Source organism: Xenopus laevis, chromosome 4S, assembly GCF_017654675.1.
Source record: "Xenopus laevis strain J_2021 chromosome 4S, Xenopus_laevis_v10.1, whole genome shotgun sequence".
Lineage (NCBI taxonomy): Eukaryota > Metazoa > Chordata > Amphibia > Anura > Pipidae > Xenopus > Xenopus laevis.
The window spans coordinates 44,366,737-44,383,257 of NC_054378.1; the positions used below are offsets into that span (position 1 = coordinate 44,366,737).

A 16,521-nucleotide genomic window follows, 5' to 3' on the forward strand; every position below is an offset into this window, starting at 1 on the left:
TTCCTAAAAACTGCTATTACATGGAATAACCTGTCACTGATTAAAACCTTGTTCATTGGTCCCTGCTTCCTGATTTTCTCTACAACGGATTTCCATCTAGCGCAGCACAGCTTTATTGGGACCTTGTTGATCCCTGAAACAAATCCAGCTTGGTCAGAAACCTATGGGACCCTACAGCATGAGTCAAAACGTTTTCAAATCACTTCAGTACTTTCCTGTTGTATTTCTTAAATCTGTATGTCTAAGTTTAGGTGTCTGAACACTAACCAGTTACATAGGAAAAGGTGCTTATTATGCATATTTGGTTTGGGAGAATATTTGAAGACAGAACTCTAGGTACATTTATTGATACCTTTCTGTTGTAAATTATGTTTATGTTCTCGTAGGATATTATTGACAATTCACATTTTGGTCTATATCAGACCCTAACTTACATGACTATGCACAGTTACCAATTGTATTGTATATGGAAGGACAGCCTGTAAAACAGATTTACAGATTTCTCAAGGGTTCTATACACATATTTTGTATGATGCCATATTTTTATATATAATCTGAATTAACTGGGGGGGGGTGGAAGCACTCTAAAGGCTAAGTTATAGTATATTTAAGTATAATGGAAGTGCTAGTTTTAATGCACATTCCCTGGTCCCCTGTTTCAAAAATAAGTTTACACAACAGGGGTTTTAATTTACAAAGTTATGATCATAAAGTTGAAAAGCCACCATACCACGTCAATGTAAACCCCATATGGCGGTCCCTAACTTGTTTACCTCTGGCCATAGTATAAAAAGTCTAACTTCTCTGCATAGTAGCATTATCTGTAATCAGTGTCTGTTGAACCTTGGTTTCAGTATCTATCTTTTAAATATGGGCGCTGGTTTGGACAATTCCTCTCCCTTAAAAGCCGCATACTGGCGGGGGAGGATAGATCGTTCATACTGAAACCAAGGTTCAACAGACACTGATTAATGATAATGCTACTATGCAGAGAAGTAAGACTAGTGATGGGCGAATTTGGGGCGTTTAGCTTCGCTGAAAAATTCGCGAATTTCCCGCAAAATTCCTGAATTTTTGGCAAAATTGTGCCGGCGTCCATTTTTTTTTTTACGCCAGCGAATTTTCACGGCGGTTTCGCAAATTTATTTGACAGCAGCGAATCGCAGGAATTCGCCGCTAATTTGCGCCTGCCGAATAAATTTGCCCATCACTAAGTAAGACTTTTTTTACTATGGCCAGAGGCAAACAAGTTAGGGACCGCCATATGGGGTTTAGCTTGATGTGGTATGGTGGCTTTTCAACTTTATGATCATAACTTTGTAACTAAAAACCCCTGTTTTGTAAGCTTACTTTTGAGACAGCAGACCAGGGAATGTGCATTAAAACTAGCACTTCCATTATACTTAAATATACTATAACTTAGCCTTTAGAGTGCTTCCACACACCCCCATTTATGTACATTATAATCTGAATCACAAACATGCTTTGCCAAGCAATTAGGCTTCTATTTGTAATTGTACTAATACTGTCATAGGGTTATCACACAAGGCATAGTTGATAGGAAGGGAAAATTTAAATAAAGGCTTTGGCAGGCAAGACAGAATCTACTCAAGTATCTAGAAAAATCTCAACAGAAACAAGTGAAACCCCCACTACATGGATATCCTTAGAATATTCCTATAAGACAAATACTAAGAGACAACAGTTTACATAGTCGATATGTGTACTTATTAGTGAAATTTTGTAAGGCTATCTCTGGATTTAGAAAAAACACGATCACGATTACATATTATAGACTACCGTATATACTCGAGTATAAGCAGAGTTTTTCAGCCCCCAAAATATGCTGAAAAACTCTACCTCGGTTTATACTCTGGTCAAGCGCAAAAACGGTCGCCGGCGTCTGAGAATAGTCGCCAGCATCCAAGAATAGTCTCCAAGAATATTCGCTGGCGTCCAAGAATGGTCGCCGGCATCCAAAAACGAGACGCCGGCACCTCCAATGGGAGCAGAAACCCTCAATTTTTTGATTGAAACTTACCAGAAGCTGCTGCATTTCTCACCCTAGGCTTATACTCGAGTCAATAAGCTTTCCCAGTTTTTGGAGGTAAAATTAGGTACCTCGGCTTATACTCGGGACGGCTTATACTCGAGTATATACGGTAGGTGCTATGTTCATATTTTTAGGATTTTCTTCTTTTTAATGTCTTTTCTTCTTGAGTTATCCCATGGAGTTTATTTTAAGTTTAGTGTTATAAAATAAAATAATCATATGATGCAATTATTTGGAGGGCTTACCTTATACTCACACACCCAAAGATATCTCAAGATACCTGAGTAAGGGATCCTTTAGTAATTTGGATCTCCATACCTTCAGTGTACTAAAAAATCATTTGAACATTAATTAAACCCAATAGGATTGTATTGTCTCCAATAATTATTCATTATATCTCAGTCTGGATCAAGTACAAGGTACTGTTTTATTATTACATAGAAAATTAAAACAATTTTTTACTCAATTAAAATGGAGTCTGTGGGAGATGGCCTTCTGTAACTCAGAGCTTTCTGGATAATGGGTTTCCTGATAACAGATTCCATACCTGTAACTGCATATGATAGAAATATTTTGGAAGAGACATCGTCTTTAAACATATGGGTCTCATAAATTGGGCAGTTAAGCAAATTGGGTGTCTTCTATTCATTCTTACCTCAAACATAGAAAGTACTGCAAGGTACAAATGATTAATATATTAAGATGTATAAAATGAGTATTATGCTCCTTACAATGCTCTCTTTAGTTGCCCGAGTCTCCCCTAGTCATGTATCAGTGTAACAACTGTTTCTGAGTCTGTCAGTTCCCAGTGAGAGATAAAAAGAACATAGAGATCCTAGGTGAAACATTTCTAAAATAGTAACAACTGTTCTGCTTTCTTGTTATTATTACATTTTAGGGATACTGCTGCCTCTGTATACATTATTTTAAAACAGATATAAGTGCATTTTGCAAATGAAAGATGTGTCTTAGTGAAATGTTAAAAGCTCGGCAGTTGGAAATTATTTGCATTTGATGCCTCAAAGAAGCACAAGGAAATACCAAGATTATTTGTATATTTTATATTTATTGCAAATGAAAAAAGAGTAAGTATACCTTAATTTACATTTTTTTCTACAAGTTTGACTAATGTAAATAATAAATATATAATATATATACTTAGCTTGTCTCTATTTATTGCGACTTTGTCAATATTTTATAAAGCTAGCATATAAACATTAACATTGATGAAAATGTGTTTCACCTTTAAGTTAACTTTTAGTATGTTACAAAATGGCTAATTCTAGGCAACTTTTCAATTTGCCTTCATTTTTTCGTTATAGTTTTAAATTATTTGCATTCTCTTCTTCTTCTTCTTCTTCTTCTGACTCTTTCTATCTTTCACATAGGGGTCACTAGGCCCATCTAAAAAACAAATGGTCTGTAAGGCTACAGATTTATTGTTATTGCTACATTTATTACTCATCTTTCTATTCAGGCCTCTCCAATTCATATTCCAGTCTCTTATTCCAATCAATGCATGACTGCTTGGGTAATTAGGACCCTAGCAACCATATTGCTGAAATTGAAAACTGGAGAGCTGCTGAATAAGAATCTAAATAACTAAAAAAACACAAATAATAAAAAATGAAAGCCAACTGCAAATTGTCTCAGAATATCACTCTCTACATCATACATCATGTAACTTGATTGACAAGGAGTATCCCTACCAGGTGATCATTTAGAACTGTCAGTTAAGATTCCTTATACCACATATCTGTTTTAGAACAAATACATTTAAACGTAGATGGAAAGAGTTTAAAAAACATCAGAAATAGCCTGAAGATAGAAAAAATGTAGTAAACACTGTTCATTACAAAATATTTGATTGGTGAATGAAGGTCTATTGTGCATTTAATGTGACAGTAAACTTAGATACAAAACAGGAAAGAATTGAGGTATTCTCCTATCATTTCTATGTAATATTTTGTAAGGCATTTATCTCCTAGCGCCTCTGGCAAAAAAAATGCAATTATAAGCTCTGTGGGCAAGGATTAGCTGTGTCTGAATAATTCTCTGTATAGCACAGCATAAAATCTGTAGACCTATATATCACAAGAAACCATGTTTATATAAGAAAAGTTTACTGCTCTGTAACAGCAATACTGAAAGTGCTTTGATTTGAGCCTGATGGGCTACAGTACTTAAAGGGATACTGTCATGGGAAAATGTGTTTTTTCCAAAACGCATCAGTTAATAGTGCTGCTCCAGCAGCATTCTGCACTGAAATCCATTTCTCAAAAGAGCAAACAGATTTTTGTCCCTCCTGCACTTCCTCCTGAGCATTGGGCACTTGCTGGTGTGACTCCCGAGACTGAAATAGCTCGTTCCACCTTGGGACAAGCCCTGAGGATATTGTGCCAGGCCTCAGGGCATTTGCGGTGTGAGTGCCCCAAAGCCATTCACAGGTTAAAGCGGATTCGGTTACACTCTTTACTCACATGGCCCTGGGCCCCACACAATGCACATACTTTAACTTTACAGTGATTTGCCAAATGTTCCCTTGAGCCGCACCGGAAGCACTGGCGGGGCTGCCTTGGGTAAAAACAGGAGCCTCTCTCTTTCCCTATGAAGAAGGAAGTTGGGAGATGCCTGTGATGTTATTCTGTACCTGCAGCTTCACCTGCACCTGCCACCCAAAAGCCTTCCTCATCATACACCTTTCTCAGGGGGGGGTCAGAACAGTACATTGTTTCCTAAGCCAGACCAGAACATCCTGGGGTGGAACGGACTCATGTTTGAACATTACAGTGACCAGCTTAGTGTCAAGCTCAGGGTCAGACCTGGAGACAGGAACAGCTCTGAACCCCTCCCAGTCCGACTCTCCTTTCTTCTGATCATTCAGAACCCAGAACATCTCCAGCCCCTGGGGCAGATTAAAACTGAAATCAAATTCTATGTCAGACTGGGCAATAAAGGCAAATACATCCTGAGGGGTAAAGCCCATGGATTATTTAATGAGGTTCCTCTCTACAAACTTCCTCCCTGGTACCTTGGCCCTTTCCCCTTCCCACTGGAACCTGACCGCATTCCTCCTTTTAAATACAGGGCCATCCTGTGCCCCTCTGTCCTGCCTCTCACTTACAAAAAGTGCACATTCTCCCCAGACACCTTGTGCTCACCCACCACCTCATTTTCACTCTGTGCCAGCCCACCCCCCCCACACCCTTCCCATCAGTCACCACAGACCTTTCTTCCTCCATACTTGCCCCCCACCACCACTCTCATCCGTCTCATTCATTCCACTCACAGCATTATCACATGGCATTTTATCAGGGGCAGTAACTAGAACGTCATCATAAGAGGCATTTTGACTCAAGTTCTTAATCATGTGACTCAGAGTCCCACATGGCAGTTCTTTATTGCCCCCCCATCTCCTTAAACCTGTCCTTATGGACATAGAATTCCTCCCAGGGCTTTATCTGCTCCATTGTCTCCAGCTCATGTCCTCCAGTTCTTTATTTAAAGCCGCAGCCTTCTTGATGCCCTGGGCCCTTATAGAGCCACTTGCAAAAGTCACATTCTTTATCTCCCTCATGATCTCCTGACTCAGTGTCACTCTCCTGCTTTGCAGCAACTCCATACTCCTAAGGGTAAGGCCACTCGAGGAGATTCGGGGAGATTTTGTCGCCTGGCGACTAATCGCCTCGTCTTTTGATCGACTATCTCCCCAAACTGCCTCAGCAATTTTCCCCATATGTTGCAATGAAAAGTCGCCTGCGCTAATGCACACGCAGCGATGCGTTTTCTATAGTCGCCCGAAGTTGCCTCACTGAGTCTCTTATGTGATCGGAATGGTTAGTGGCAGGTCTGGAGATGGGGAAGTCCGATTGTACGTTGATTCGTACGATCGGATCTTTGCGTCTGTGGCCAGCTTAAGTATGAGGGTATGTTGTCTTGTGTTAAGGAGCTGCTATATGGTTTCCTTCCCATTGGTCTGTTGTTAGGCTGCTGGGGGGGGATAACACTCCAACTTGCAATACAGCAGTAAATAGTGACTGAAGTTCATCAGAGCACAAGTCACATGCCTGGGGGCAGCTGGGAAACTGACAATATGTCTAGCCCCATGCCAGATTTCAAAATTAAATATAACAATAATATAAGAATTCTGCTGGAGCAGCAACATTAACGGAGGTGTTTTGAAAAAAAACATGTTTTCCCATGACAGTATCCCTTTAAAATGGCAGGATTATGAAAGACCCCCGAGTACATTGAATTGCAGCAGTATACAAAATTTTTAGCTGTAGATAAATTAAAAGCAAAAATCTGTTTCTGTGCAATGTGTTACAATATTTACACTGTAGACCCACAATACTTAGACCTACAACATGTATCAACCTGTCTCAAGGATTGACTCCAATTTATTAGAAAAATTGTTGCAAAGCCTGGCACAATAATTAGAATTTTGATTTAGAAAACTGATATTGGTCTGTGCTTTTGTGCAGATGTTCCTAGTGTAATGATGAGTTAGATGGCAATAGCCACCCATTCTAATGAAAAAGGTGACAGATGTTTGCAGCCCCACTGTAAGCCTCTTCTTAAAGGAATAGTTCAGTGTGAAAATGAAAACTGGGTAAATAGATAGACTGTGCAAAATAAAAAATGTTTCTAATATAGTTAGTCAGCCAAAAATGTAATGTATAAAGACTGGAGTGAACAGATGTCTAATAAAACAGCCAGAATCCAACTTCCTGCTTTCCAGCTATAACTCTGAGTTAGTCAGCGACTTGAAGGGGGGCCACATGGTACATTTCTGTTCAGTGAGTTTGTAATTGATCCTCAGCATTCAGCTCAGATTCAAAAGCATCAGATATGACCCATGTGGCCCCCCCTCAAGTCTCTGATTGGTTACTGCCTGGTAGCCAGGGTTACCAGTCAGTGTAAACCAAGAGAGCTGAAAAGCAGGAAGTAGAGTCTGACTGACATGTTATTCATAGAATCACGCCAGCCTTTATACATTACATTTTTGGCTAACTAACTATATTAGAAACATTTTTTATTTTGCACAGCCTATCTATTTACCCAATTTTTATTTTTACACTGAACAATTCCTTTAAGTCTGTATTCCTGCCGCTGTGAAATACAGCTGTATAACCTACAGAATTAAGATGCGATTAAAATGTAACCTAATACAGTATCATTGCAAAACTAAAGGGCTAAGCAATATCATCCAAATTGTTGGGTTTAAAGGGGTGGTTCACCTTTAGGTTTGCTTTTGGCATTTTATAGAATAGCCAGTTTTGAGCAACTTTTCAAATAGCCTTCATTTTATTTATTGAATTTTTGCATTATTCTTCTTTCCAGCTTTCAAATGGGCGTCATTGAGCCTATTTAAAAATGCTCTGTAAGGCTGCAAATTTAGGAGATTATTTATTATTAAGTCTGAATGCTAAAAACTCGAAAAAGTTCAGATTGAAATCGAATTCTTCGAATCTTTCGATATTTATTATACCCCGAGGCTGCAAAAAGTCAGAATCCGAAAATCCGCCATCTCAGACTTGCCGAGGATGTATATAAGTCAATAGTAGAGATCTCTATCCTATTTGGAAGTTTCTCTGGTCTGCGCTGGAAATAGCCTGGAAATCCGACTATTTCGGGCTTTTCATGCAAAAAAATACGGAAAATGCGTCCTTTGCGAGAAAGATTCATGAAAAAAATCCAAAACAATCGTACAATTTGGGTTTTTGCTCAATTTTTAGAGAGTTTTTCCCCAATCTGGCTAACTGGAGCTTTTAAAATAATAAATAAGGTCAACTCTTGGATTCTAATTTGGTCTAACTTTTTTTTATGAAATAATCAGAAAAATGTGTATTTTGATAAATAACCCACGTGTTATTGACTGTCATGTGATTGTTATGTGACTTTGGTTACAGGCCCTAGTGCATGTTGTCTATAATAAAGCAGCTAGCTTGCTATTTGGCACACATATAGCGGTTGCTGCAATTTCAGTACCGACAGCAACAAAAAAAGGCAAGAAGGTATTGTGCAATACTTTAAGTCTCTGTAGTTGTGCTCATTTAAAGACAGTTTTCCTCAGCTCCTCTAGAATGTCATTAAACTGAGAGAAAAATACTTTTAATAAAGCAGAATGAGAACGTTTCCATAAAAACTCCTAGCAGCAATGTTAGTAAGTGACCTTAAACAATTTCAGATCCGATCTGTTTGTATTACAGGCTTTAGGTCTGCCTATGATTAAAACTGGAAAAAAGAAGCCTCCTGTGTAGTATAGGCATGTTCTACAATTAATTGGAGACTGAGCCCCAGGTAATAGTCCTGCTGTTGGCTCAAACAGCTAAGCAGAGAGATATTTAGAAATGATATAAAATAACAGAAAAGAACACAGCAATAAAACAAAGAAAAAACAGGTTTTATAGAAAAGAGAATAAAAAATAATTAAAGAAAAAAAATGGCACTGTACAAAAACACATTATTTTCTTTCCTTACAATAGTCTAATGTCAATGCTTTGTAAATTAAATATATGAAAAACTATACATTAAAATAAATGCCTGCTAGCTTGCCTTAAATGTTCCCGCACACATTACACTATACAGGCGTAGTACTTATTAACCAGAATGCTCAGAACCTGGGGTTTTCCAGATAAAGGTTTGTTATGTAATTTGGGTCTCCTAAAAATAATTTTAACATAATTATACCGGATCAGATATGTTGGCCTATAATAAGGATTAATTGCGTCTTTAAGAACAAGTACAGAAATGGGACCTGTTATCCAGAATGCTCCGGACCTGGGGTTTTCCCGAATAAAGGATCTTTTCGTAATTTGGATCTCCGTACCATAAGTGCACAAAAAGACCATATAAACATTGAATACACCCAATAAGGATGATTTGCTTCCAATAAAGATTAACCCTACCTTAATTGGCATCAAGTACAAGGTTTGGTCTTATTATTACAGAGAAAAGGTAAATAATATTTTTTTTAAAATGTGATCATTTGGAGTCCACTGAAGATCCTTCAAGTAATTCAGAGCTTTCTGGATAATGTTTTTCTGGATTAAAGATACTTACAAGCTACTGTTATTTATTATGTGGCGCATTCTGGATAAGTGAGTTCAGAAACAACAATTTCAAGACTCCATTAACTTTTTGAAACCTGTTAGCAAGTACAGGTATCCAGAATGCTTGGGACCTGGGGTTTTCTGGATAATGGATCTTTCCGTAATTTGGGTCTTCATGCCTTAAGTCTACTAGAAATTCATTTAAACATTAAATAAACCCAATAGGCTGGTTTTGCCGCTAATAAGGATTAATTATATCTTAGTTGGGATCAAGTACAAGCTACTGTTTTTTTATTATTACAGAGAAAAAAGAAATCATTTTTAAAAATTTGGATTATTTAGATAAAATTGAGTCCATGGGAGCTTTCTGGATATCGGGTTTCCGGATAAGGGATCCTATATCTGTAGTTTTAACATACCCACATTAGTAGAAATACTTGGGAATATTATGGTAATAATTGAAATAGGCTACAGTGGAAGGCATTCAGCATATTCTAGTAGTTCACAGAATGACTGTATCTAAGCTATTAGATAGTAATAATATCATTAGATAGAATAAGCAAAGCTTATGGCTGGCACTCAGCCTCAGAATCTTGCAGCAGTTTCTCCTAAAGCTGGCCATAGATGCAAAGATCCGATCGTACGAATCAGCGTACGATCGGACTTTCCCATCTCCCGACCCGCCACTAACCATTCAGATCAAAGTCTTACCAGTCAGATTAGTTAAAGAACAGATCACCCAATGTTCTGCCCCTGACAGCAATCGTACGATATCTATGTCCAACCAAAGCTAGTGACAGTCTCCCACTGAAAATCGTACGATCGGCAATACACGCAGAGATATTATCGGCAGCCGACAGAAATTTTCTAACCTGTCCGATCGACCAAACGACCGATCTCCGCCGGACGAAAAATGTCGGGACTCTCCACACACGTTCCGAAAATTGTACGAATCCTCGATTCGTACGATCAGATCTTTGCGTCTTTGGCCAGCTTTAATTAGAAGTTACAGGGCCCCACAGCTAAATCAATTTAAGGCCCCTAAACTTAGTATTGGACATTTCACATAAAAATATATTAAAACCACTAAAACAGTTAGTACCCCCCATACCTTTCCAAACCCCCTCAGTAGTTGTAGAGTCGAATTCCTCTATCATTACACTACTGGGGATCTTCTGTGGCCCTGATTTAGGGCCGGGCCAAGGTAGTTTGGCACCCTAGGCAAGAGCTTCAGCCCCCTGTCCTGCATTACCGGTTTCCACCTTACCATGACGGTTTTTAAATAAAGAAAGCAAGAACGCATACAACACATCCCCTCCCTCTAGTACATGTGCCAGCAAGCCCAGCAGCCATCAAATTGCCCCCAATCTTTACCTGTGCCAGCAGGAGCAGCCAAAAATAAATCAGATCATATTGCCCCCAAGTATTTATGCACCTTTGCCAGAAGCAACAGCAATAATATGGCTCTAAAATCTGTACCTGTGCCAGCAGGAAGCATCACATTACAAGCCCAGGTGGGGTTTTTTTCGCTTCTGTTGGAATTTGGAAAGAATGTCTTCAGTGCGAGGCTGTGAGCAAATAGCCACACCAAGGTGAGGTGAGGGAGGTGGATTCCGCCTGACTCTGAGTGCCACGATTATGGCGCCCTAGGCAGCTGCCTACTCTATACAAGAACTCTGGAATTTGTGTTAAAATGGTTACAAATACTGCAATACAGTATTTTGCCAGGAATCCCTAATGGCATTTATTAGAAGTACCTTCACTGTACCTTCACTTATACATGTCTAGCCACTCTCATTATTTTTGGAGAGAGGATAAGAATATTGCGTTTTCTATGTTAAACTTATTCTCATTGTTCTACAGGGCATTGTTCCACATAAGCATTTGTGCAGACAAGACTTATTCAGCATTTGCCTGTTGTGGCATTTTCCATTCAGAACAATTTTCTGATTGCTCTTACTGGTTGCACTTGACTCTTCATTGTAGAGTACTGGCCTTGCCAACAGCTTCAGCAATGAAAGACTCATTTTTTGTGGTAATGAAGGCATCTCATTTATAAAACTGACATTGGTATGATGAAGTATCTTCCATTTTTTATACCTCTTATTCAGCACTTCTTAAAATAACCTTAGAACTTCAGCAGCATCATTATTTTTCTTGTCTCTGGCTTCGAGACAAGAGACATGTCACCTCATCTGTACCAGGCAGGCCCCATTTATATTTCACTTTAGCATCTCAGACACTCTTCCATTCTCCATGCTTACTCGATCAGAAAAAAAGTGGGATATGTCATTTATGTTTTTCATTGAAAGCCATACTGCATCATAATGAATATTCCTTTTATATGAAGAGAAAGGGAATCAATTGCATAGTGGAGAAGCACAATATGCAATATTTAGTCCCGTCCTCCACTCCTAATAGTGTGCTCTGCTATAAGAAAAATACTAGTTCAAACATTTTCTGAATTGTTGGGTTCCGTCCCTCCCTTTGTTGTCCATACTTTGGTCAGACACACAATTAGCTCACAATGGGATCCATAAAAACACATTACAGCCATTGTCTGATTTTTAAAGGAGTATCCAGATCAGTAAAAAAATAGTATGACACCTGCTATCCAGAATGCAGTGGACCTGGGCCTTGCTGTATAAGGGGTCTTTCTGTAATTTGGATCTCCATACTTTTTCTGCTAAAAATAAGTTAAACATTTATTAACGCAATAGTATTGTTTTGCCTTATTATATTTTAGTTGGGATAAAGTACAAGGGATTATTACAGGGAAAAAGGAAATATGCTTTAAAATTTTGAATTATTTGATTAAAATGAAGCCTATAGGAGATGGCCTTCCAGTAATTGTGAGCCTTCTGGATAATGGACTTCCAGATAATGGATCCCATACCTGTATTCCCCTAAATCTCATCTTAAACAACACCAGGTTTGGCACCCTATCCACAGTTTGGGACTCTCTAGAGGACCATTCCCATAGTTCTGAAGCCTCAGCATTACGTGCTGGACTTAGTTCTAAAACCTGAAAAACATTTGAATGTCATTTTTATACATTTCTGTTTGTTTGTTTTGTAGTCTTGGCATTGACCACTTAAATGATTTGTCAAATTTAAAGGGTAGCAGTGTTGCTGAAATATGACTTTATAACCACATTATTTCCATTATTTACTGGAGCCACATTCTCAACCCGTTTCTTTCTACTTTCTACTATATAATATACTTGAACTTTTTGTGGTTAGTCTAAGCCTCTGCTGCAATCCGCTCCTCATTTTCTATCTTTGCCTTCCGGATTGCTTTGCAAAATTGTTATATTATTTATATTTTTATAAATTAACTTCTTTATTTCTGAATTGAACAGTAATGATTTAATATCATTTTAAATGATAACCATTTGTGGTCTGTGTTTTTAGCAGAAAACATAATGTCCCAACTAACTATGCTCTGAAAAAACCTATGATGATCTAGTAGTAGAAGGATATAGTGATATTCAGCGTGCCTAGTATGCTGCAGATTGAAGAAATTGTTAAAATTGTAAACCAAGCAATTTAGCATATTCGCTTTGTATTGATTATAGATTTCACTGGGTTTAGCAGGTTATAGGGGTCCAAGCAAAAGTATTATTATTGAGAGTATGGGATATTTCTCTCACTTTGAAAACAAACTAATAGCATATAGTAGAAATTATGAGAAAATGTGCACTTTGCACAAAAACTGCAGAATTCACCAATAAGATGAGCTGTGTACCCCAGCATGCCTTGTGTTAATAACATGCAATGTGGTGGCTTGCAATTGGCATTTACCGAACTAAGGTATTGATATTTCTTTAAAAAGGTAACTGACACTAAAGGTGAAAAATACTCAAATACAGTATAATGCAATGCAATTAATTAATAACCAAATTTTATCTGTTTGATTTATTATTGAAATTTGAATGAAATCCAGGAATGAATTTGATTTTTACTGCTGTAACTGTGAATGTAGAAGTTAGAATTAAACATGTTTACTATATTTTGCTTGATATTTCAATACTGGTGCTAGATTTTCATAGAACATATTACATTGTAAAATGCATTCTTTTAATTGTATGTATATCTGTATGTTTTTCAATAGGGTGAATGCTCCCTGAAGTGTTATAACATCTTCATCATTGAGACCATTTGTGTAGCCTGGTTTTCACTGGAGTTCTTTTTACGTTTTATTCAAGCGAAGAGCAAATGCCAGTTTTTCAAGGAACCTCTAAATATTATTGATGTATTGGCCATTTTGCCGTATTACGTTTCACTAATAGTGGAGGATGAGCAAAAAACTGTGGATAAACCTGGCAGCAATTCCTACCTGGAGAAGATAGGGCTGGTTCTGCGTGTTTTACGTGCCTTGAGAATATTATATGTAATGCGACTTGCAAGGCACTCACTCGGCCTGCAGACTCTGGGACTTACAATTCGAAGATGCACAAGAGAATTTGGACTTCTCTTACTCTTCCTCTGTGTGGCTGTAACATTATTTGCTCCTTTGGTTCACTTAGCTGAAAATGAAATGGGCATATGCCAAGAATTCACAAGTGTACCTGCTTCATATTGGTGGGCTATTATCTCCATGACCACAGTTGGATATGGAGATATGGTACCCAGAAGCATTCCAGGTCAAGTGGTAGCTCTGAGCAGCATTCTTAGTGGAATTCTAATCATGGCCTTTCCTGCAACATCAATATTCCATACCTTCTCCCGCTGTTATTCCGAACTCAAGAGAGAACAGGAAAGACTGCAGAGTCGTTTGATGAGGTCAAAAGATGCCAATCAGTCTGGTGAAAGTGATACATTTAATGATACAGACAGTTTGGTTTCGGAGGACAATTACGAATATTTTTACAATGGCAAATAAACTCTAGTTAAAGGACGATGGAACCATTATGTGGACAACATCTGCATCGTTATGGGTATTTTTAGAGAAAGAGTGACGATGACATATTGTTTTTTGAATGGGACTTTTTTTCCCGAAGATAAACCAACATTGCGTGCTTACAAAAACTGGATAAAATAAATATATTGTGGCTGATATATATATTTTATATTGTGTTACCCAAAAAAATGTATGAAGGAGAACCATGGAATTTAGAAACAATATTTACTATTTTTTTCAAACAGAAACTTTGAAATACAGTATATTAGTTATATTTTCTTTATTTTACTTTACCAGCATTTTTTTTACCCAACAAGCTCAAGTGAGACAAATTAAAATAACGATCTAGCACATGAAACCTTTGATTATTTTTAATACAGATGAATGCATTATTAGGCAAAGCTAGAGACATATATACAATTGATATGTCAGAGAATGTCAGTATGGCTGGTAAATGGGCTGCTGACATGGGCTGAATATAGTGCCTGCACCAGATGGAGCAGTGGAGGCATAATGTTGCTCCATCTCACAAAGGTACATTGCTCACTTGTCATCTACAACTTATTACCTCTCCATCCTCCATGACACTTCCTGTGAACAAATAAAGCTACAGTGCCCAATGGGGGATGTCACAAATCATGTAAGATGTATACATATTTGTGTACTCTAGGTTCAGTCACTCATATATTGGGGCTTCGCATTAGCACCACATGGAAACTATTCATATATATAATTTTTATGAAAATTATTGAGTGAGCATCTGCTTTATTATACATTGCTAGTGATGGGCAATTCAATTTGTCAGACATGAATTTGCGGTGAATTTCCACGTTTTGCCACAAGCAAATTAATTTGTGAAACTGCGGCGACAATACGCCTGCAAAAAATCTGTCGCGTCATAAAAAATTGACACGCATTAAAATTGTCACACGTCAAAATTATTCGGACGTCCATTGACTTTAATGCATTTGGACCAAATAGTCGTGTGTATAAAAATTGTCACTTCCATCAAAATTGATTTGACGCCCATTAACTTCAATGCATTCCGTGAATTTTCTGCCGTTTCGTGAGTTTCGCTGTAATTCGCAAATTCTTTGTCAAAGCAAAACTGCACAGATTCGCCCATCACTATACGTTGCACTTCTCTCTGAGCACAGGGGAGAAACCAAATTATTATGGAACTTTTTCTCCCATCATCTTATTGTTTCAGCATTGACTATTTGCCTTTTTTGTGAGTTATTCAATGTGATCTTTTTGCTTTGCCTTTTTAGCTATATTCATTTGCATATGAATATATTTTGTATTAAATTCTACAATAAGATTGTTACATACTTTTGTTAATGCATTTTCCTTCTGTTTCTTTTTTTTTTGTATTATTGCTGGATTTATTATTTACTTAGGATTCAGTCAAGTTTATTATTTTACTATAGTCACAAAAGGGATTATTTACAAACAACCCAGACAGAAGTGCAAGAACAAAATGAATTCTGGTTCTCAGTACTTGCTCATTATAAGGAAATTACAGGGAGACAAGTACTTACCTAGATTCAATGAAAAAGGTTTCCTCATAAAATTAATAATGGCCATGAAATTAATCGGAGATACCAAAAAAATCCAATGAGAGGGGAATTATATAAAATAGAGCTTTGATTGATGGAAGAGATAACACACACATTTAATAAACATGAAGCATACGCAGCTACATCTTTTTCTGGTCATAATTTGTGAACAATAAACAATAAAATTCTTAACACTACAGATGAGATGCTCACTCTATTCACATATAATGCAGACTTGAAATAAAAGCAGTCCTTGCAGCAATGCAGAATCCATCCTATGTTCCGTCTTAATGTGCTATTTGAAATACATTGCTGTGTGAAACAACAAATTCTTATTGGATAATCTTTCTGGATAATATGTAACTTCTTACATTACTTATACAACACATTTATTGTAATGTTTATAATTAAAGCAAAATAACAGGAGAGTCTTTTTTTAGATAAACATTCGCTATACATATTGTCAATCTTTTCTGTGTTAGATTTTTGTAATATAGTGGTGCCTGTCAATCCTGCAGTGTTTTTCAAAAACAACAATAAGGGGCAGATTTATCAAGGGTCGAATTTCAAAGTAAAAAATACTTCGAAATTCGACCATCGAATTGAAATACTTCGGCTTCGAATATCGAACGATTTAAGCGTACAATCGAACGATTTTACTTCGATGTGTGAAGACTTAGAAAATGGTTGTAGAAGGTCCCCATAGGCTAACATAGCACTTCGGCAGGTTTAATTTGGCAAAGTATTGACTTTTTCTAAAGAGACAGTTTGATTATCGAATGGTCGAATATTCAAACTATTTTTACTTCGAATCGAAGTCGAAGTAAATTCGAAGTCATAGTATTCTATTCGGTGGTCAACGTATCCAAAAAATTACTTTGAATTTCACATTTTTTACTTCGAAAATCCCCTCGAATTCACTTCGACCCTTGATAAATCTGCCCCTAAATCA

At 37.4% G+C, this 16,521-nt stretch overlaps 1 protein-coding gene across 1 annotated transcript in view; it reads left to right on the top strand.

Moving 5' to 3' along the window:
* LOC108715436 (potassium voltage-gated channel subfamily G member 4) overlaps positions 1–16,117 on the top strand; it is a 47,562-nt gene extending 31,445 nt beyond the window's left edge. The window contains exon 3 of the mRNA XM_018260583.2: positions 13,222–16,117. Coding sequence (XP_018116072.1) covers positions 13,222–13,992 — 771 coding nt within the window. The 3' untranslated portion in view covers positions 13,993–16,117. The remainder of the gene's footprint in view (positions 1–13,221) is intronic.
* Positions 16,118–16,521: the final 404 nt, after the last annotated feature.